The sequence below is a fragment of the Drosophila virilis genome, chromosome 5 (assembly GCF_030788295.1).
Source record: "Drosophila virilis strain 15010-1051.87 chromosome 5, Dvir_AGI_RSII-ME, whole genome shotgun sequence".
Lineage (NCBI taxonomy): Eukaryota > Metazoa > Arthropoda > Insecta > Diptera > Drosophilidae > Drosophila > Drosophila virilis.
Window position 1 is genome coordinate 4,032,411 of NC_091547.1, and position 20,902 is coordinate 4,053,312.

The window sequence follows — 20,902 nt, forward strand, 5'->3', positions numbered from 1 at the left end:
GTTTGGCCTCTAGATCAATTGTGCATTTCAATCTGGAAACATGTTTCTGGGTCAAAATTCATGTGGAAATGGTACCCTCAAATATCCTATATAGACATAGGTCAAAACTTCCCACCCCCATAACTCGGTCAAATCTCATCCGATTTTCATAATGTTTGGCTTTTTGTTCACGGTTTGGCCTCTAGATCAATTGTGCATTTCAATCTGGAAACATATTTCTGGGTCAAAATTCATGTTGAAATGGTACCCTCAAATATCCTATATAGACATAGGTCAAAACTTCCCACCCCCATAACTCGGTCAAATCTCATCCGATTTTCATAATGTTTGGCTTTTTGTTCACGGTTTGGCCTCTACATCAATTGTGCATTTCAATCTGGAAACATGTTTCTGGGTCAAAATTCATGTTGAAATGGTACCCTCAAATATCCTATATAGACATAGGTCAAAACTTCCCACCCCCATAACTCGGTCAAATCTCATCCGATTTTCATAATGTTTGGCTTTTTGTTCACGGTTTGGCCTCTAGATCAATTGTGCATTTCAATCTGGAAACATGTTTCTGGGTCAAAATTCATGTGGAAATGGTACCCTCAAATATCCTATATAGACATAGGTCAAAACTTCCCACCCCCATAACTCGGTCAAATCTCATCCGATTTTCATAATGTTTGGCTTTTTGTTCACGGTTTGGCCTCTACATCAATTGTGCATTTCAATCTGGAAACATGTTTCTGGGTCAAAATTCATGTTGAAATGGTACCCTCAAATATCCTATATAGACATAGGTCAAAACTTCCCACCCCCATAACTCGGTCAAATCTCATCCGATTTTCATAATGTTTGGCTTTTTGTTCACGGTTTGGCCTCTACATCAATTGTGCATTTCAATCTGGGAACATGTTTCTGGGTCAAAATTCATGTGCAAATATCCTATATAGACATAGGTCAAAACTTCCCACCCCCATAACTCGGTCAAATCTCATCCGATTTTCATAATGTTTGGCTTTTTGTTCACGGTTTGGTCTCTACATCAATTGTGCATTTCAATCTGGAAACATGTTTCTGGGTCAAAATTCATGTTGAAATGGTACCCTCAAATATCCTATATAGACATAGGTCAAAACTTCCCACCCCCATAACTCGGTCAAATCTCATCCGATTTTCATAATGTTTGGCTTTTTGTTCACGGTTTGGCCTCTACATCAATTGTGCATTTCAATCTGGAAACATGTTTCTGGGTCAAAATTCATGTTGAAATGGTACCCTCAAATATCCTATATAGACATAGGTCAAAACTTCCCACCCCCATAACTCGGTCAAATCTCATCCGATTTTCATAAGGTTTACTTCTTTGCTCATGATTTAACCTCTAGATCAATTGTGCATCTTAATCTGGAAACATATTTCTGGGTCAAATTTCATGTTAAATATCCCATATAGACATAGGTCAAAACTTCCCACCCCCATAACTCGGTCAAATCACATCCAATTTTCATAAGGTTTACTTCTTTGTTCATGGTTTGGCGTCTAGATCAATTGTGCATCTTAATCTGGAAACATATTTCTAGATCAAAATTCATGTTCAAATGGCTCCCTCAAATATCCTATATAGACATAGGTATTATTTCCCACACCCATAAACCGGTCAAATCTCAACTGACCTTCTTTGTTCATAGCTTGATCTCTAGATGAATTTGTCAGGAAGTGCGTTTTATTGAATTAAAAGTGTTATATAGATTCCAATTCGTGTTCAGCAAAAGTGCATACGTGTGGGCCTAAAACGTCCATATTCCGCGTTCGTGGTGGGCGGCACCTTGGCCTCGCTGTTAACATCGAGACTTTGCTCGTCTTGCTTTTCCAGAATCTTCACCGCATCGGCATGAGAGTAGCAATGCTTCTTGTTCAATCGCTGGCGCCGGGCATACTTCTCGAATGCCTCGTCGCCGTAGATGTGATGGCTCTCGCAGTAGATCTGACCGACGCGATTAAACTCGATGTTCTGCCTGCCTGGATACCAGCTGAAACATTTCTGCCAGCGATCTCTCGACTGGCTATCCTTGTTGGCCACCAGACGATGATATTTCAACTGATCTGTGGTAATCACTTCGAGCGGCATTGTGGAATATGTTTATTTAGATTTTTGCTTTTTACTGTTATTTTCTGATTAAAGTCAGCCTAACATACAAATTTTTTTAAACTGACTGGGCTGAGGAATTGACAATTCAACATTTAAGAATCGCATTTGACACAAACACACAATTCTACGATTTGGTGACGTACAACTACACATCAGCGCGAGGAATACGGGATGTATAATAGGTTAGATTCAATATATAACGGCCATCGGGAAATATATGTCCTACCATATTGTTCACATGCTGAACTGGGAGTTTTTCCAATATAATGTCGTGCTGGAAACGAAAAGGCTTTAAGTTTAATAGAAAAAAAAAAGAAAACAAGAAACATGCGCACATTTATGGGACAGGTGTGATTAACATTTGTATAGTCTGCAAATGAGTTGAATAAAATGTTGGCAAGTTGATTGCTGCGATCTTTCATAAATTTGCAGACGTCTATCGTGGCATTAAATCGTTCAAAGATGTTCCTACTGTCACGCTTAATTATCTTGTATGTCATCTATTAACAGATGGAACATAGTTTTTAAGTAATTAAATCGTTTTAAAGGGGATTTGAACTTAATTACCCAAGCATTCGTGATGGGCAGCTGCGAGAGATGACATTTGACCGACAAATATTTGTAGGTTCGATTCACAGATTTGAGAAAGCAATATTCGTAATTAAGAAAATCTGGGTTTCTAGTCGAGCACTTAACATTGTTGAACTCAACAAGGGCAGTTATCTGGAAAATAAAGCTAAAATTTAAGAAAATATAATAACTATATTTCGACTTACGCCAATTAAGCAAAATGTTGTGAATATTAAACTGAAACGCATTAAACTCATTACGGGGCCGCTTAATAAACCTCTGTTTGGCTTAAACGATCGATCTGTACTGGATTTGAATGAAAAATGACTTTATATGCTCCATTGCAGTTGTTAATTATATGTGGAATGAATAGCGATATCTATCTGAGCAATTCGACAGAAATTCAAATATATTGAAATTTCGTTAAGTACGTTACAATTAAATGAAAACGGTTATTTATGCCGAAAACTCAGGCTTGTTTCGTTGAGTGGCTTAAGTTAAATGATCTTATTATAGTGTCAAAGCTGTTCGTTGTGTGGCGCTGTTTCGTTAAGATTTGAATTATTCAAGCAGCACCGTTGCGCAACGGTTTCGCTGCCAGAACGCGCAGCACTGACAATCGTTGTAGAGAACTATCGGTCATATTCCACCACTAGCACAGCTGATATTTTGGCGGCAATTTCTATTCAAAACAAGCTACATACACAATCCAAGCCCAGTGATTAAATCAATTTTAATTGAATTATGCATGATTCGGTGCAGGAGTTAATTAAAACGCGTCGTTTTCTAAAGGAGCGACTGCAGCGCGACTACAGCACACTCCGTGGCTACGAGGCGGAGCGTTCCAATGTACGCCAGCTGCTGCAACGCACAGCCGAAATGGGCGAATCAAATTCTTTGCTTTTGATAGGGCCGCGCGGCGCTGGCAAGACCACAGTAAGTACTCGCTACAACACTCGCCCAATATGCTGTTTAACACCTTTGCTTATGCCGTAGCTAATAAATGCCGTGCTCACGGATTTGATGGAGAACAAATCGTTTGTGGACAACACGCTCATTGTGCACCTGGATGGAAATCTGCATACAGACGATCGCATTGCTCTTAAATCAATTACTGTGCAAATGCGCCTGGAGAATGCGGCCGACGGCAAGGTGTTTGGCTCATTTGCTGAGAATCTGGCCTTTCTGCTGCAGTGCCTCAAGGCGGGCGACAAGAAATCCAAAAGCGTTGTCTTCGTGCTGGAGGAATTCGATCTCTTTTGCACACATCACAATCAAACTCTGCTGTACAATTTATTTGATGTATCGCAATCAGCGCAGGCGCCAATTTGTGTGCTGGGCGTAACCTGCCGCCTAGATGTCATTGAGCTGCTCGAGAAGCGCGTCAAATCCCGGTTCTCGCACAGGTCAGTTTGTCCCTTAAATGTTTATACTCCCCACTTACACTTATGATCTTCTCTTTTCCTAGACAAGTGTTTCTCTTTCCCAGTGCCCGCAAATTCGAGGAGTATGTGGCGCTCTTCCAGCAGCTAATGAGCATACCCAGCAGCAAGGAGCTGCAGGCAGCGGCTGATCGCGTTGACAGCCTGCAGCTGCTCAAATCGGAAGCATTTACCTTTCAACGTAATCATTTCGATGGAGTTGAATACAATTTTGATAAGAAGCATATGGAGAACTGGAACAAACAGATTGTGAAACTTAGCAAGTCAGCAGCTGCACAGAAAACGCTGCAAATGCTCTACGATTTTGATATAAGCGAAGCATTCCTCAAGACCTTTATATTCCGTCTAGTGGCACAGCTGAAACCGGAGGCGCCACACATTACGGCCGAGCAGCTCACAGCGCTGGCCGCACAATACGAATGCGACGATAAAGTGGAACTGCTCTGCGGTCTCTCAGTGCTGGAGCTGTGCCTGATCATTGCCATAAAACATCATTCCAGCATTTACGACAGAGATCCGTTCAATTTTGAAATCATATTTGCACGCTTCTCCAAGTTCGCCAAGGTGTCCTCGACCATGCAGGGCGTGGAGCGCGCCGTAGTATTAAAAGCCTTCGAGCATTTGCGCATTATCGAGCTGATTATGCCCCTATCCAGCAGCGGCATGGGCAAGCTGCAAAAGGAGTTTGAAATGCACAAATTGGCTCTAACATATGGACAGATCCAGCACGCAGTGCAGCGCTATCAGGCACTGCCCACGGAGGTGGCGCAATGGGCGCAGAGTTCGTTGATCTGATGGCAACAATTGGCCAACAAATATTCCTTAATTTTATAACTTATTTATTTCTATGTTTAAATACACACTTGTCTACACACACGCATGTTAACTTATAAATTGTTATTGTTCATTATGTAATTAGGTCAATTGTGCTCTTGATCGATAATGCAAATTCTTTAAGCAGCTGTTGCCCGCATCTGCCCAGGCAATTGTATGTGGGCAACATTTCTATATAAAAATTGCCTTGGAGCCTTCAACCTGGCACAGTTGAACAGCGGCCAGCAGCATGAGTTCACCCACTATCCTGTTGTACGCTGTGCTACTTCTGGCTGGGCTCTGGAGCTCGGCACATGCCGATGAGAGTCCTGGCTTCTTTCTGAAGATCACCAAAAACGTGCCACGTCTGGGCAAGCGCAGCGAAGGTTTTCCCATGAAGAACATTAAGACCATACCACGCATTGGACGCAGCGATCCCCAAGTAAGTAAAGTCATATTCTCTGACCAAAACGCAACCTAAGTTTCCCTCGCTTTAGGCCTCTGTCACACCCTTGCTAGCCTGGCTTTGGGATATGGACATGGACATGGCTCAGCCGCAGCTCAGCAAGCGTCGCCTGCCCAACAATGTCGGCGCTGGCCATGTGGAACACGAGCTGAACGTTGTGCAGCCGGTTAATTCGAACACGCTACTTGAGCTACTGGATCGAAATGCTATACCCAGCGAGCATGTCAAGTTTGTGCACTGGAAGGACTTTGATCGTGCCCTGCAGGCCGACACGGAGCTGTACGACAAGGTTATACACCTGGGACGCGATCCGGACCAACGTTTGAAGCAGGATCTCAACTTCAACAGCTATATACCGATCTTTGGCTCTGACGATGGACTTGGCAACAATTTTATGCTGTACAACACGGACGATAGCGATTTGTATGGCAGCAACAATCGCTACAATCGCAACTTTATGGAGTATAACCGTTTGTAGATGAGCGACAAGTGTGAATACAGGGTATCCAAAAGTGGTACTTGCTACTGGTGTATACCCTATGTGTATTCGGCTATTGGCAGCCTTTGTATCTTTGTGTGCGCAATGGTTTAAATAAAACCAGAAATTATACAACAAATTTTGAAGAATTGAGCTCCCTAAAAGCTTGCTCTCTTATCATTAAGAAACCGGAAAGAGACAGCCCCCTGACATGTTGCAAGGCATTAACGTTACTTATGTTTAACGGTTTTCGGTGGCTTTCATTTCAATCCCCTTACATTTCTCTCCGTTTGTGGTGACTGTACCAAGGCGTCCCCAATTTCGCATGTTGAAAAGAACTTTGTTTGACATGTAGAAAGCGCAATGCAATTAATTTTCATTCATTTGCAGCGCAACGAGCCTGTAAATTGAATTCAATGTGATTTTATAATTAGGAAATTCCATCCTTGAGTAATTAGTTTGAGTAAAATGTTTTCAAACTGGTTTTGTGCAATTGCGACACAAATTCCAAGCCGTTTCAGATTATTTCCTTATATTATTATTATTTTTTGTCATTCTTTACTTTTCCTATAAAAAAAAAAAAAATTGCACGAAAATTAACGCTCAAACAAAAGAGGAGCTCCGCTTGGCGCCGCCGTCATAATACTGCACATACACACATGCACATACGTTTATACACATTCATATGTTTGTATGGCAGACTATATTTTTATTTGGTTTAATTAGCGTTTGATTGTTAAATATTTGGCATTTTGTGTTAACAACAAACAACCGGAGCTACTGAATTGCAATTCCCACAAATAAATGCATATTAATTAATTACACTTTGAAGCACAACTGCTTTTGGTGAGGCCTGTAAACTTGACTTTGAAAATTTGCAATGTTTTTGTTGCTCTTGTTGTTGTTGTTGTTGTTGTTTTTCACAATTTCTATTTTAGCTGCAAGCGCGTAGAACAAGTTTGCCATGTGTGTGTGTGTGTGTGTCGCTTCAAATGCGAGAGTGCGAGAAAGAGCGTAGTTAGCACACTCTTGTAGGCGCTCTCGTAAGCTACGCTCTCAGTTAGAGCTGCGCTCGTGTCGATACTTCAGAGAGCAAGCCGTCGCTATGGCCTGAGTATTCATAGGCACAATACTAGTGCGCGCTAGTGAGTACGTGACACGCACACATCACCCACTCAGTGCCGCTCAGAGCATAAATACGTGTGCGCCGGTGCCTGTTGCTTCATTTGAAGACGAGTCGCGGTCGCGTTCACATCTGGCAAGTAATCTGCTTGCGTGTATACATATTTGTGTGTGTGTGTATGTGAGGAATTTCAGCTGTGGGTGTAAAATGTGAAACGAGCTTTTGCGTTTTAAGCTGAGACAGAAGAAAACAAACAAATAAAACAAAATTTAGTAAAGCTTGTTGTTCATTTTAATTTAATTAAGTGCGAAAACGAAGAGCACAAATTAAAGTTGAGAAAGTTTTTCGACTCTTGGTGTTAAATTTAAATGCGTTTAGTTTTTGGGTTGAGTCAAAATAGAAAGTCTGGCAACGCGGATTACACAAACAACGCGCAGCAACGTTAACGGTGTGCAATTGACACAGGTGACCGGTTGGATCAAAGGCAATCAGGCAACCCTTGCCACAGCAAGCAACAACAACAACACCAATAACAACATGATGAACGCCGCGAGACTAATCTTGGCCAGCTGCCTGATCAGCGCTGTGGCCATCCAAATGAGCTCAGCCTCGGCTATACCCATTTGGGAGTTTTTGTCGCGTAACGAAAAGGTAAATTATATAAATTTATATTTGTTTATATATACGTACAGGTCATAAATCGAACATAGAGTAGCGCTCATTTGCATGCATATTCATAATAACAAACGCACATTACGCATACGCCACGTTCGCTCCAGTTACAATGACAATGGGAACTGTGTGCACTCGTCCTTGGCATTGGATATTTGCCAAAAAACAAAAAAATATTAAAAAAAAACTAGCACAATTTTTCGCACATTTATTCATAAAATTATCCATATTTTTTATGAGATCTCAATTTCGTTTATTTCGGTTAAATTGTCAATGAGCATCATAAATACTATTATGCATATTTCTGCACATAATTAGCTGTAGTGTGTGTAAGTTTTAACGGCTCTTTTTGTTAACTCTTTCGTTTCAACATTTTTGAATACCGCATTCAAATATTTGAATACTGAATATGCATGGAGAGCAGACATTAAGGCTGCAAAATTCGATATTCGAAGACTCATTTGCATAACTGTACCGCCGTTTGGCTGAATCACAATTTCAACAATAAATACTCAAGCAAAAGATAAAATAAATAAATAAAACAACAGAAGCTGCTGCCACTTTACGACAGCAAAGTCAAAGTATTCAATATGCAGTTGAAGAATTTCGGCGTTAGCCATCCTTGACATAAATATGAAAGTCAGATGCCTGAACTTGACATTGTCAGCCTTATCAATTGCATCGTGTCTGTAAATCATAATATCTATATACAATATACTCTAGCCGGAATGTATACATAATGACTGTGAACATGATGGCTATAACAAATACCGGCCCAGCCGGTCTACATAGTTAGTTTGTATCGATCGGTTTTGTGTTTGTTTCAATGTTTGCATTTTGCAAATATTTATATATATTGCCGGTTTCATCAGAAAAGCTCTAGACTTTTATGGATATTTAGAAAGGCAGCGTGTGATTTTGTTTTGGCGAGTTAGTGGGAATCACTTAACGAACGCATAAACATGTTTACACACACAAATATTTGCTTGAGTTGCCAGAAATGTGTCTCGCTTGGCCAAAACAAGAAGAGCTCAAAGACAACATGAGGCTGTCCAGCGACATAAATGAATCAATACGTAAGATAGCGAACAGCACAGGTGTGAAGTAGAATGATAGAGCTCTGACTAAGACCTGGTTGAAGGGGTAACAAAACACTTTCCAAATAACATGGCCAAGATGTACAACGCTTTAAGCCAAATGGGCAGTGAGCGTTTCCTTATAACGCCAGCTAAATGCTTTCCATCTATACAATTGAAGCATTAATTCAACAATAAATCCCAACATTTGGCTTAAATGACAGCAAACATTTGTGTACATAAAGAAAAACAATTACCCCGAAATGAACAATAAAACCAAATGAGCTGCATTGCAGCCCAGCGGAGCGCAACGACGACAACAAGACAAGCATTAAATTTCGTTTATGATAAAAAAACAAAAACAAAAAAACACAAACTATTTTCATTTACATGTACAATTGCCTGGGAGGGGTGGGGTTTATACAGAAAGCAAATATCAAAAAAAAAAAAAAAAGCTTTTCACTTTTTTGCGCAACAAACCGTGACAAAGTCGGCGCCTGCTCCAAGACCTGGACTGCGATTGGGGCTCGGACATCCGTTGGAAGAGGGGGCGGCAGGGGACATCCAATGGAAGTGTTGGCAGTTCGGTGTTCGTTACACGCTCGTAAACAGTTAATGAACTCTGCGGCAAGTCAAAAATGTTGTAAAAAACACAAAAATCATATTATTAATAAACAGCCTTATCCAAAGTCCGGCCAGGCCAGGCGAGCCTCTCAATTCGCCTAGTCATGGGGATTGGCTTAGCTCCGAGCCATAGAAATCGTATTTTGGCAGCGCATCGCACGCGAACTGCGCCTTAAAAATTGCCTTTGCTTGATTGTTGTTGTTGTTTTTTTTTTTTCTATTCTAAGCCAACTTATATAATGGCCAGAATAAAACAATGGAAAGCAAAGTTGCTTTTGTAATGCGATACGATACGCTATGTGTGTAGAGACAGGCGCACATCCGGCACCCGCATATCACATAGACAAATAAGAAAATAATTTCCAAAAGCTAATTAATTGCAGAAATTCGAATTCTAAAACGCAATTTGCGCAACTGACATCAACAAAAGAGGACGGGCGGGCATGCAAAGTATTTACTAGAATTTGCTAATTGGCATTTCGATTTTACGCGCGCACATATCGAACATAGTATATATACTATATAGAAAATGTAATATCCATACAATTTTAACGCAAAGGGTTTGCTGAAGTTTTGCTGGCGTGTGTAACAGATAGCAGAAACTAAGCGCACACGCTTTACTTCTACAAATGCGGCAGGCCCGTCTATGCGATTCTCATGATTGTAAGTAAGACTTTGTCAGTAATGTAAATAACTGTTTGGTGAAGCATGTTGTATGTTACATTTACGGACTTTGGAGCTACGCACGACTGCTGTTGTCTAATTATAGGGTATTCTCCAGTTAAACTCTTTTTTAGCACGTTTTTACTTTTAACTAAATATTGTTTACCGTTGCCCGCATGCTTCATCGCATCTCTAGCGCTTTCGATTTTTGATTGCAAAAACCCATCGGGCCAATCGTTAAACAATGTTTCTGTTGTTGTTTTGCCCTTAATGTTAAGGTGCAAACGCGTTTAGCCGGTTTGGCCCGAACTTCAATAAATAAATTATGTTCGCATTACACTTTTGACGTAAAGATATATATACATACAGCTACATATGGCATATACATAAGCAAAAATGCAGCATCGTCATCATTATATATTATAACAAACTTATCCAAAGGTAATGCCGATCGTGTTGTCTGGGTCGGTTTTATTTTTTTTCTTACGGGTTTCTCTTTAAGTATTGTTGAAATTTGTTCCCTTTTTTTTACCTGTTTTGCTATCTTTCGTTCGTTTCATAATATATAAACTGCGCAGATCAGCAGGTTATTGAACCAGACGTAACATAAATGTTAAACAAAAAAATATTTAGCTATTTTTTGGAATTGAGTTCCGGTCATGCTCCAAAATGACGTACATTTATGTTGTTATGTGCTAAATACGTTGTTTGTTTCAGCTATTTTTTTTTAAAGAACACTTTGGAATTTCCTTGTCATTACATTAATTATTCTTTTATCTATTTTTAGCATATGCTCGTAAGATTTTATAATATTTATTCAGCGCGGGGTTCACGTTTTAAGGTCAAAACCTACTGAATTTTTTTTTATTTATTTTCATATCAGAACTTGATAAATGATCTAATGTTTTTTTTTTTGCATTTCTCAGCTTTCCCAGGCACATATGCATATGTGCATTTTAAAATATTCATTAAAATATGCTTTTTTTTCCACTTAATTAATTGCAATTGATGTCGGGTTGTTAATCATTGAGCGAGCTGCTAATAAATAAGAAACCGCCAGGCAGATCCGCAAGTGCGATCTCAGTTATTTGCCTTCGGCTTTAATAAAGTTAAGATCAAGCTAATATAAATATTATGTGGATATGTGACTGTGACAGCACCCGCCTTAAATTTTTGAATTCTGACTAAGTATTTGTGTCAGGGACTGGACCACACAGATCTGATTGCGCTGACGTGCATATATATTTTGAATATATAGAGCCTACGGGTATATCGTATATTTATAAATAAATGCTGGGTAAATTGAGTAATTTGTGTTGCACACGAATCGGTTTTATAATACACACAACATTTTGGCTGTGCCCAGGCATAGAAAAGATATATATATATATATATATATATATATATATATGTGTGTGGCATATTTACTATATATATATCTTATATGTTTCTTGGGCTCAAATTGCATTTTACAGTTTGCACACGTTTTGTGGTCAATAAACATATGCGCCACAGGTTGTTGCCATTGTTGTTGCCATTATTATTGTTGTTGTTGTTGTTGTTTGTGGCTTTAACGGTAATTTGTTATTTGAGACAGCGTTTTGTGCATATCGGGCATATCATTATGCAAACAGCGTTAAATTGTAAAACTGAAAAGCCAGAGCCAAGCAGTCAAGTCGCAATACAATTGAAAGCCAATGCAAATGTATGTATATATTTATTTGGTTTGATGTCCAACCAGATCAAGGTGCTATATAGAAGAACTGTAAGCAGACCCACAAAGACATAGACATCGCTTGTGCATCGAAAAGAAGGCTCGAATTCTCGAATAATGAATAGAATACTACAATTTAATTTCTATGGTCAAATTACAAGGTTTCCTTTTTAAGATACGGTATTTAAAACCCGTTTAAAATTTAATTTGAATTTAATTAAATGATAAGAACTAAGCAATTGGCAAAAATTGCCCAATTCTGTTCACTTGAATTTCTGATTAAGTCAGTACAAAAAAATTATTTATGTTTTTTCTGCTGACTTTCTTTGTTTGCCTTTAAATTCGCAATGAGCTCGGCTGCTAATGATTTAAGAATGCCGGATTTTGGGAGTTTCTACATTTAATTAACATCAAGTGTTCCATTTGATTAGCATGGCTGTCGCGTCTGCTGCACGTCATCGCATCACGGAGCTGCTCTGTATGTGTCATCCGGCTTAGAATATTCTGCAATTGGAGCAGCTCAGACAACGCTTGGCTGAGCCCAGAGAATGGCAAGCCAGACTTGGGGCATGCGCTGCTTTGTCTGCTGAACCGTAAAGCTGAAAAAATTGTAGCTAAAACACAAAACTGGAGCAAACCCTTTGCCCGCCACGCCCCCGCCGTTCCCAGACAAGCTGGGCGGGTATTGCATAATGCGCGACATACATTTTGAAATGCATTTCATTTGAGCGCATCACTCACACGCACTGTTGCCCCAGGCTGTTGCCCAATGCAGTCTCTAATCTATCTCTAATTTCGCCCCATCTCTCACTCTCTCTCTCTCTCTGTCTCTGTCTCGCCGCAGATGTCTTACCTGTACTCGACGTTCGCACAGCTGGTTAGCGTGCACTGCAAGACAACGGTGGGCGGCGGTCTTCCCGTGAACCAGTGCAAGCACAATTTGCTCGGCTATGGCTATGAGAAATTGCAGACATTCTCCGAGGCGCAGCTGGAGGCACTCGATCCGTACCAGCGCGATGCCAATGAGCTAAGTGAGTATTGCATATTTATGAGCGAATACCAGATCGAATCCGAAAGCAGAAGCGTGGGAACTCACAATGCAGTTCCGCGTGCGATAACAACTGCAGCTGTGGATTTGTATGGATTGTGGTGCTGTTGTGCTTTTGGCACCGAAACGTGTTTTCTATAACTATGCATATATAACTATATATAACCCATATGCGATAGCGATAAGAGTACGTGATTTTGATTGTTTACTATCTTCTTTTGTTCCGTAGTCTGGGCATCGATTATGCGGGATCATCCCAGCGCCACGCTGATAACCACACGCAAGCCACAGCCAGTGCCCACGCCGCCGGCCTCCTCGCTCATCATACTCACGCATCAGCAGCAGCCCCAACAGCAACAACAACAACAGCAGCAGCAGCCGCAGCAGCCGCAGCAGCAGAATCCGCTCTTTGAGAGCAGCGGCAGCGAGCATAAGCACAAATATGCCATGGACATGGACATGGCCTATGGCTATGGCGGCGGCCAGGCCAAGGCAACAGTTCAGCAGTCTGAACTGCCCGCTGCCGCCGCTCTGACGGCAGAGCCGCCGCAAAGGTATCTGAGCGGACCGCTGGTGATACGCCTGCGTACCGATGGCACGCCCGTGGAGGAGGACAAAGATCGTCCGCTGCCGGTTGACGATGATCTGGAAACGTATCGTTTGGCGCGCCCCAACAGACACCGCAAAATAGCCACAATTAGCGCACTCAAGCAGCAACATTTTGCGGCCATTGCACTGCAGCGGGAGCTGCAACCGCCGCATCCACAGCAGGTGCGACGACAGTTCCGCCAGGCACAGACGCAGACGCAGTCCCAGCCACTGGCCAGCGCCGGCTACTACTACGGCAAGGGGCAGGCGTAAGTGCGGCGCAGGCTGCGTTCAGTTTAATTTGTACTAGATCCTAGTTAGATGTAAGCATTATGATTGAGTGCATTGGATGTCTGAGAGAGTTATGAATGTGATATATTTGCATGTGGAATCTTCTGTGCTTTAATTGAATTTCGTATTTGTGTAAATGATGTGACAACGTTTAAGTTTTTCCATAATTTTATTTATTTGTGTGCATTAGCTATAAGCTGAAATAGAGATTCTTATAAACTAAATAAATAACTTCACATTTTTATTTGACAAGCTGAAATGGAAACCAGTTTAAAACGATTATGCACACATGTTTATGCAATGAAAGTGGCGATAACAAAGCATCTTCATACGGAATCCAGTTCCTTGTCGCTTGTACTCTAATCAACACGCGAACGCCTCATTAACCCACATTATAAAGAAATATGTGTGTGTACTTTAAACCGAACAATGGAAACAATGAAAATGTGCCATAAAATGCGAATCCGGTTCTGAATCACATTTATCACTCAAAATGATGTCAATTCTGAAATACCAGCAATTAGAACTGAGTTTGATAATTACAATCCGCCCCATGTAATGCCAAAAAAGAAAAAAACTGGCTTATCTGGTTGCCCTTTGCTTTGTTCCATAATTAATTAACTCGATATAGGGACTTTTAGATGGGAGTTTATAAATAATTTTAGCTGTCAATTTGTATTTACTTTTTGTTTTATTTGTTTATCTATAAAGCTTTATGAAAAATTGCTTTAATGAACTATAGTACAAAAGATTAATAACCTACATAATTTAACGTATTTTATAAAGATGTAACAGAGGCATTTCAATTTGCCTATATATTTACATGTATTCAGATATCGAGATTTCTGTTGCACAGTTTGTTTTTGTTTGATCATTTTTTGTCTACTTATATTGGTTTTAAATAAATGCGGGCTTCTGCCTTTGTTCGTGCAGTGTTGTAAAACTGCACAAGTGGCTTTCAAGCCAATAAGTTAAGTTGCTCTAACAGAAAACAGCTGTTCAGCTAAATTCACTCTAGTCACACTTACTAGAGAGCACTGGCAATACAAAAACTTAAATGAAGCTACCTTAGCTAATAGAATTTTAAAAGAAACCTGTGAGCTATCGTCAAGGTATAATGAAACAAGCCGGGGGCCTAGATATAACAGTTGCTATGAATTATTGAACAATAGTTTTTTTTGGGACTGACTTCGATTTGATTTAGACTTCGTTGATCCTCTGTTTCTAGCAGCAGAAGTATGGAATTATAAAGTGAACGTCGTGTGACCGTTCTCTTCAAGGGAAATGTAACTTTGCCCATTGAACTTTACCGTTTGTAAAAAAACAAAAGTTTAAACCGTTTCGAACACTTTTTTCATTTGGACAAAGACTCTGTTACACTGGCGGCAATTTAAATTATGATAGGATAACAAAAATGGCGTCCTGTACCGCAAAAGTACCGCCAAGACTTTGTCGCTCGCGGCTGTCCAGCAAGTAAACTGGCCCAAATCAATTGGACATCAACAAAGCATTTGAAAACTAGTTACTATTTATGTTTCAATATATACAATTAAGTAAAATTGTAAAACTTATCTAAAATCGCGAAGTGTAAACTTGATAAATAAGATGTGTCTTTGCGAAAGCTGTGAGTGTATGGATAACCTCTGTTGTTCGCTGAAGGCAAAAGCCATGTTTTTTTCTATCTGGACACTTGTAAATGGCGTAATTTCGATACTCGTTGGTATTTTTTTAAAAGCTGGTAAGTTTTTATAATCGAGGATTTGTATCATGAGTAGAATATGAAAATCGTCCTTCCATTTTAAGAAACGTCAGTTATCTGTCTTTGTTATGCTTTAATAGTGCTGCATATATTGGCCGGTATTCTCTTGTTGCTGGGCGTTCTTAAAGTAAGTGCTTAAGTTTATTTCGATTAATTTTCGATTTCATACTCTGCTTACATAGGGAAAAAGAGTTTATATATATTGTATATTGTCCGTATGTGACTTGGATTTATCCAAAAATTGTATGGCTGGTAAATATTCATATTATTTTTCTGTTGACAATTTGAGAGTCAGTGAGTCGCTAACGCAATGTATATTACTATTACACTGTGAGCAGAGTATTGAACAGTCGTTTGTAGCCAACTGAAATGTTTCTAATTAATTCTGTTTTCTGTCTAGCACTGGGCAAAAATATTTCTTGCTGGCATCATCTTAAGCTCATTTCTACCATATATGTTTTTATTTTTACCTTATCTAGCAGGTAAGCCTGATATATTTGGGTTGAAACAAACTCTTTAAAATATAATTTTATTTTCAGTTGTTCAAGTCATCTTTACAATAACCTCTTGCAGGTATTATATGCTTCAACTAAAATAGATTTGGGTAGAGTCAGAATATTCAATAATTGTCGTGTAAATCAAATTTTGGTTAATAAATATTTTCGGCTTGAGTCACAATATACAAGACCGCATTAATCGTTTCGCAATATAATTTAACTCATATGTGAACCGGTAGCAAGTTCTTTAGCTTATTTAGTTTGTGTTTGCCATGTTCAAAATGAAATTAATTTGAAAAAATCGCCAACAACCGCCACTCTTTGTGCAGTGCTGTAAAATGGCGCGAAGGCTCAAAATCAGGTTGCACACAAACACAGCTGTTCAACTAAATCTCCCTGGTCACACTTCCAGACAAATCCACAAAATGCACAAATATAAAAGTAATTAACTGAACTCCGATTCTAAAGAAACAAAAGAAAGACGAATTTTATCAGGAAACATTGCAGATAAGGTTTGTATAAAATGTACATGAGTAATATCAATAATATTTCTAATGACGCAGCAAGCGGGGAAGCCTAGAAATGCCATTCACTATGAAACACAAAAATAGATAAAACTACACTTGTATATGTAACTGTATGTATTAATATATACTGCCAAAACACAAATTGGCTGGGCACTCAGGTGTATAGGTCATAGTTGCCCATTTATCGATTAACCCGTGTGACGTTGAATTACATCAAGTCTACAAAAATATGTTAGCAAAACGGGGGTTCCCCCTTGATATCTGTCGCACACGAATATAGGTTTGACTTCGAATGTTTTTGTATTTTCAGTGTCAAGTCGAACGTAAACACGAAATGACCGAAGAAGACTCGTTCGTTATTTTGGGCAGTTCGCCGTTATCTTCGCTCTGCTCGCACGGCAATTCATTGCTAACCGATGCATTGGACAAGGAAGAAAATGGAACTGCCGAGGAAGCTGAAGAATTACCAAAGCCGGTGGCTGCTGAAACCCCATCCAGCTCGACTCAAGTGAGTGCTATAACTCAGAAGGCCAATTCCATGGAGGAAAGCCTGCCCGCAACTTTGCCTTCAGGGCAAAGTTCGTTGGCAGCAAGTTTTCTAATGGGCGAGGTTAATCCCGATGTGCTTAAGGTATGCATTCATTGTAACTATATATTATTTTCCGAATTTAATGATTGAGTTATGACCCAGCAGAACAGCGTTTACTCACAGTTTCCCAGCCTTTGCTCGATGCAAGCCTGCGCCGAGGATGTTGTAAAGCTGCAGACGATGATGACCGATTACATGGCATTAAAACGTATGTCCAGTATTATTCATTTTGTGCTATATAAAGGTGCAAATCTGTTTACATTTAGGACAATGGACATGTATAAAAAGTATTTCTTACCTAAACTAACACAGATTTGTGTTTTTATATATTATAAACTTGAGTAATCCTTTTCATACATTTAAACATAGCGCACTAATTCGTAAGATCTTGAAGTAGATGCTAGCTAAATTCTAATATACAAATCTGAAACAACTTTTTATGCAGAAACGTTGGATAAAGTCACGCACACTATGCAGGAATATTACAAAATTACACAGCAATGGCGCATGGAAGCAAACGCCCGAGAGCAAAATTATCAGGAGCAATTAAAGGAATGCCAAACACAGATCGAAAAGATAAGCGAGGAAAATCAACAGCTGAAAAAGGAATTGGAAATGAACTTGGAACAAATACATTTGGTTGAAGAGATACACCAGAAGGAGCACGATGAGCTCAGGCAAAGTGTTTCAGAAAAATCATCGCTGATCAACAACATGCGTGTTGAAATTGACAGGCTGCAGAAGCACCAACTGGTAACTACTCTGAAGGCCAACTAATAATACACAACTGCAATTCTTATCGTTCTGTCCTACTCATGATAAGATACTGTTCTGCATTAATATTAATATGCGCAGTGTACTTGCTATTTCTCTTAATCACAAAGCAAACAATTTCAACATTTACAGAATTCTTACGAGTATGTGCCTGATGAGAGTATTCCCGAGCCGGATTATAAGAAAATATTAGACGAACATGAAGTCAAAGATCTGCAGCGACAGATGTCTGCATTATTGGCCGAAAATCTGGAATTTAAGGACATGGTTTGTACCGCATAAAAAACCAGTCGTAATAAACTAATAAATTCTTTAATTTTTAGAAAAAAACCTATATTGAGGAAATAGATTGCTTGAAGGTGAACTTAACCAGCGCAGAGGAGCTCTTAAATGTCATGCGTGCCGATGTCAATGCGTTAAAGGCAAAAGATGCACAAAAAGATGATGAGATAACACATTTGAAGACACAGATTGATATTTATCGACGCGATTTTGAAATGGAGCGCGCTGATCGTGAAAAGAACGCTGGCGAAAAGGAACAGTATCTGGTGGATCTGCGCGCATTACAGCGGCGCAATCAAGAGCTAATCGAAGCGTTAGCCGAAGCGCACAAATCCAACAAGTCCGGCCATGCTTCATCTACATTAGGCGCCAGCAAAAACAACCTGCGAGACGAGCAGAGACCAGTAAGAGTATGAAATCACTTTGAGTTTACATATAGCTCGGTATTAACTTGTTTTTAATATACCTTTATAAGGTTTTAGATCCCACAGGCGCAGCCGCTAGGACTTCGGATTCTGTATTGCGATGTCCCATCTGCTCGAAATCGTTTAGCGCTTTGACTGTTTTGCAAAGTCATGTTAATGATTGCTTGGACAAGAATTAATCGGTTCACAATATCAAATACAAAAAGTTTTATTTAAAAAATTATACATATATATATTTTTCTTAATATAAGTATACAAAAATAACATTGTAACAAATAATATCTTTTTGCACATGTATATATGCACATTTTACAAGTTAAAAACAATTTAAAGTTTGCTTTGGATGGGCGGCATATCCAGCGACCAGACTCGGCAGACATCCTGGCTCGCAACAAGGTTGTTTAGCACCTTAATATCTAAAAAAATAATTTATAAAAATGATGTAAAAAACGTTTTTCGTAGAGTTATGCTTTCTACACACCACTTGTTCGCGCAAATTCCTGTAGTGTTTGACGTATATCGAACGTCGGAATGGCGGTATTTATATTTGGATAGACAATTTCCTCATGTTTAATATTGGACACGCAAACGCCGAGAATACTGCCATTTTGGTCAAACATTGGACCACCACTCTGCCCAGCCTGCACGCTGCCGTCGGACATAAGCGCGCCCTGATCACACTTGATGATGCGCCCTTGGAATATGGAAGGATTGAAGTCGTACTTAAAGTTAAAGTTCACATAGTATGGAAAGCCTGCATTGTAAACCGTTTGGCCCAACGTAGCGCGATTACGCGCCAAACGAACGCAATGATGCTCGGGCACATCCGGAGGCGCGGTGAGCAGAGCCAAGTCGTATGGACGATTCTCATCGGGATTGCACCAAATAACATCAGATTTGAATTCTCGATCTATAGCACGGCAGTGCACTCGGGAGTTTGGCTGTAATTAATAATGTTTAAATAATTTATATTGATAGGCATAATTCTGCTCATTTACTTGACCAACAACATGCGCGCAGGTCAGAATGAAGCGCTTGTTGTGCACTTTGATGTAAGTCCCAGTTCCTTGCTGACCAGCCGACTCGATGACCACAATTGTGCGTTCCCCTTTGTTTGGAAACGAAACTAGTTACGTTCAAATCTTAAAATGGAATTTACATACACGCAAAATCGGACGGCTCTCGTGGCAAGCTTAGCATAGTAATGGGGGTGCCTAGTTGTTCCATAAAATCTCGCAAAAGATAACCAAAATTGGCAGCCAAAGTCAGGTTGACGTTTTCCTGTTCCCTCTGGAACGAAGTACAGATGATAATGCCTATAAGCCGGCTGAAATGTAAATACATTATTATATATACATATAAATTTAAAAGATGTAAGGCAACGTACAGCTTATTGTTGAATACCGCAGCCCCCTCACAGCCTAGGGGCAAGGCATTAGACAGACCAAACAGCGAACTGCCCATCACATTGGATACCTTGCCAATGCTTATGGTTTTGTAGAAGTTCTCCAAGCCAAAGGGCGAGCACATAACAAGCACATCGTCCAGTGTATGAATTGGCTGCAGGTAGCGCAAATAGCTGGCAATGTGCTGAAGGAAACGCTTAAAGGATTCACGTTCCTTTAACTCCCGCATAGTAAGCACCAAAAAACAAGAGCGCAGCACATTTTGTTCATCATTGTCGGCATTCATCAGTATCTTGTGCAGATTGCGCGACACTTCTGCGGCACAGAACACATACAAAGGCTGGGCCGTATAGCGCGTTAGTATGTGGGCTGAATGGCCAGAACTATGTTGAGCACTGCGATCGGTCAGTGGGCGCCGCTGTCGATCAAAGGTCACCAGATAACTTAAAGTGCGCAGCAGTTTGCCCTCAGCACAGTGTCCGTCCTGGGCATCGACCAGCTTGCACTGCTGCAAGCTCTGGATAATTTTCAAACCATCTCCATCTGGACGAATGAATGGCTGCAATATATTGCCACAGCTAATTATGATCTCGTTGTTGATTATAACCGCCGATTGCTTGGCTGACTGCTTGGATACTTGATGATTGGTCACTTCAAGCAGTGCGTGTCGAATTTTCAGCAGCATTGTCAACAGTTAAATACAAAAATAGTCATTACAGCGCAGAAACACTTTTAAACATTTAATTAAGAAAATGTCTTTGTTTTGAAAAACAAACACAAACACAAATGCATTATATACGAGTTGCAAGCGAACAAGAAGGTTACGCGATTCACTTGCATGCGCGAGTACTCAAACTTGCAATTATGACGTCACTTTCTGAAAATCACAACCTTATAGCGCAAGGCTGCAGCGCTACAGCTGTTGCGCGCCAGCT

General features: G+C 40.1%; 6 protein-coding genes across 9 annotated transcripts; 4 read left to right on the plus strand and 2 right to left on the minus strand.

Annotated features, from left to right (window-relative positions):
• Positions 1-1,696: 1,696 nt before the first annotated feature.
• Positions 1,697-2,201, minus strand: LOC6626787 (uncharacterized). Its single transcript, XM_002048837.4, has one exon. It carries the CDS (start codon positions 2,117-2,119, stop codon positions 1,754-1,756), a length of 366 nt encoding a protein of 121 aa, XP_002048873.1. The 5' UTR covers positions 2,120-2,201; the 3' UTR covers positions 1,697-1,753.
• A 1,180-nt stretch (positions 2,202-3,381) lies between these two features.
• Orc4 (origin recognition complex subunit 4) lies at positions 3,382-5,038 on the plus strand. The gene is made up of 3 exons (XM_002048835.4): positions 3,382-3,646; positions 3,707-4,116; positions 4,179-5,038. Exons 1-3 carry the CDS (start codon positions 3,455-3,457, stop codon positions 4,945-4,947), a joined length of 1,371 nt encoding a protein of 456 aa, XP_002048871.1. The 5' UTR covers positions 3,382-3,454; the 3' UTR covers positions 4,948-5,038.
• Positions 5,039-5,170: 132 nt separating this feature from the next.
• Positions 5,171-6,067, plus strand: ETH (Ecdysis triggering hormone). Its single transcript, XM_002048834.4, has 2 exons — positions 5,171-5,407; positions 5,463-6,067. The coding sequence occupies exons 1-2, from the start codon at positions 5,216-5,218 to the stop codon at positions 5,907-5,909; spliced, it is 639 nt and encodes a 212-aa protein (XP_002048870.1). The 5' UTR covers positions 5,171-5,215; the 3' UTR covers positions 5,910-6,067.
• Positions 6,068-7,129: 1,062 nt separating this feature from the next.
• Positions 7,130-13,960, plus strand: Reg-5 (Rhythmically expressed gene 5). Its single transcript, XM_002048833.4, has 3 exons — positions 7,130-7,683; positions 12,626-12,812; positions 13,059-13,960. Exons 1-3 carry the CDS (start codon positions 7,570-7,572, stop codon positions 13,688-13,690), a joined length of 933 nt encoding a protein of 310 aa, XP_002048869.1. The 5' UTR covers positions 7,130-7,569; the 3' UTR covers positions 13,691-13,960.
• Positions 13,961-16,331: 2,371 nt separating this feature from the next.
• key (NF-kappa-B essential modulator kenny) lies at positions 16,332-19,015 on the plus strand. 4 transcript variants are annotated; one of them, XM_015174055.3, is made up of 7 exons: positions 16,332-16,476; positions 16,802-17,122; positions 17,186-17,288; positions 17,526-17,833; positions 17,987-18,121; positions 18,178-18,546; positions 18,612-19,015. In XM_015174055.3, exons 2-7 carry the CDS (start codon positions 16,826-16,828, stop codon positions 18,738-18,740), a joined length of 1,341 nt encoding a protein of 446 aa, XP_015029541.1. In that variant the 5' UTR covers positions 16,332-16,476; positions 16,802-16,825; the 3' UTR covers positions 18,741-19,015. The 4 variants fall into 4 exon arrangements, with proteins under 4 accessions (XP_015029541.1, XP_015029542.1, XP_002048868.2 ...); XM_015174056.3 differs by having other exon boundaries at positions 18,178-18,540; XM_002048832.4 differs by lacking the exon at positions 16,332-16,476 and adding an exon at positions 16,585-16,722.
• LOC6626337 (uncharacterized) lies at positions 18,737-20,766 on the minus strand. The gene is made up of 5 exons (XM_002048831.4): positions 19,949-20,766; positions 19,725-19,888; positions 19,560-19,669; positions 19,043-19,502; positions 18,737-18,977 (listed from the first exon to the last, which is right to left on the minus strand). Exons 1-5 carry the CDS (start codon positions 20,650-20,652, stop codon positions 18,889-18,891), a joined length of 1,527 nt encoding a protein of 508 aa, XP_002048867.1. The 5' UTR covers positions 20,653-20,766; the 3' UTR covers positions 18,737-18,888.
• Between the last annotated feature and the right edge of the window lie 136 nt (positions 20,767-20,902).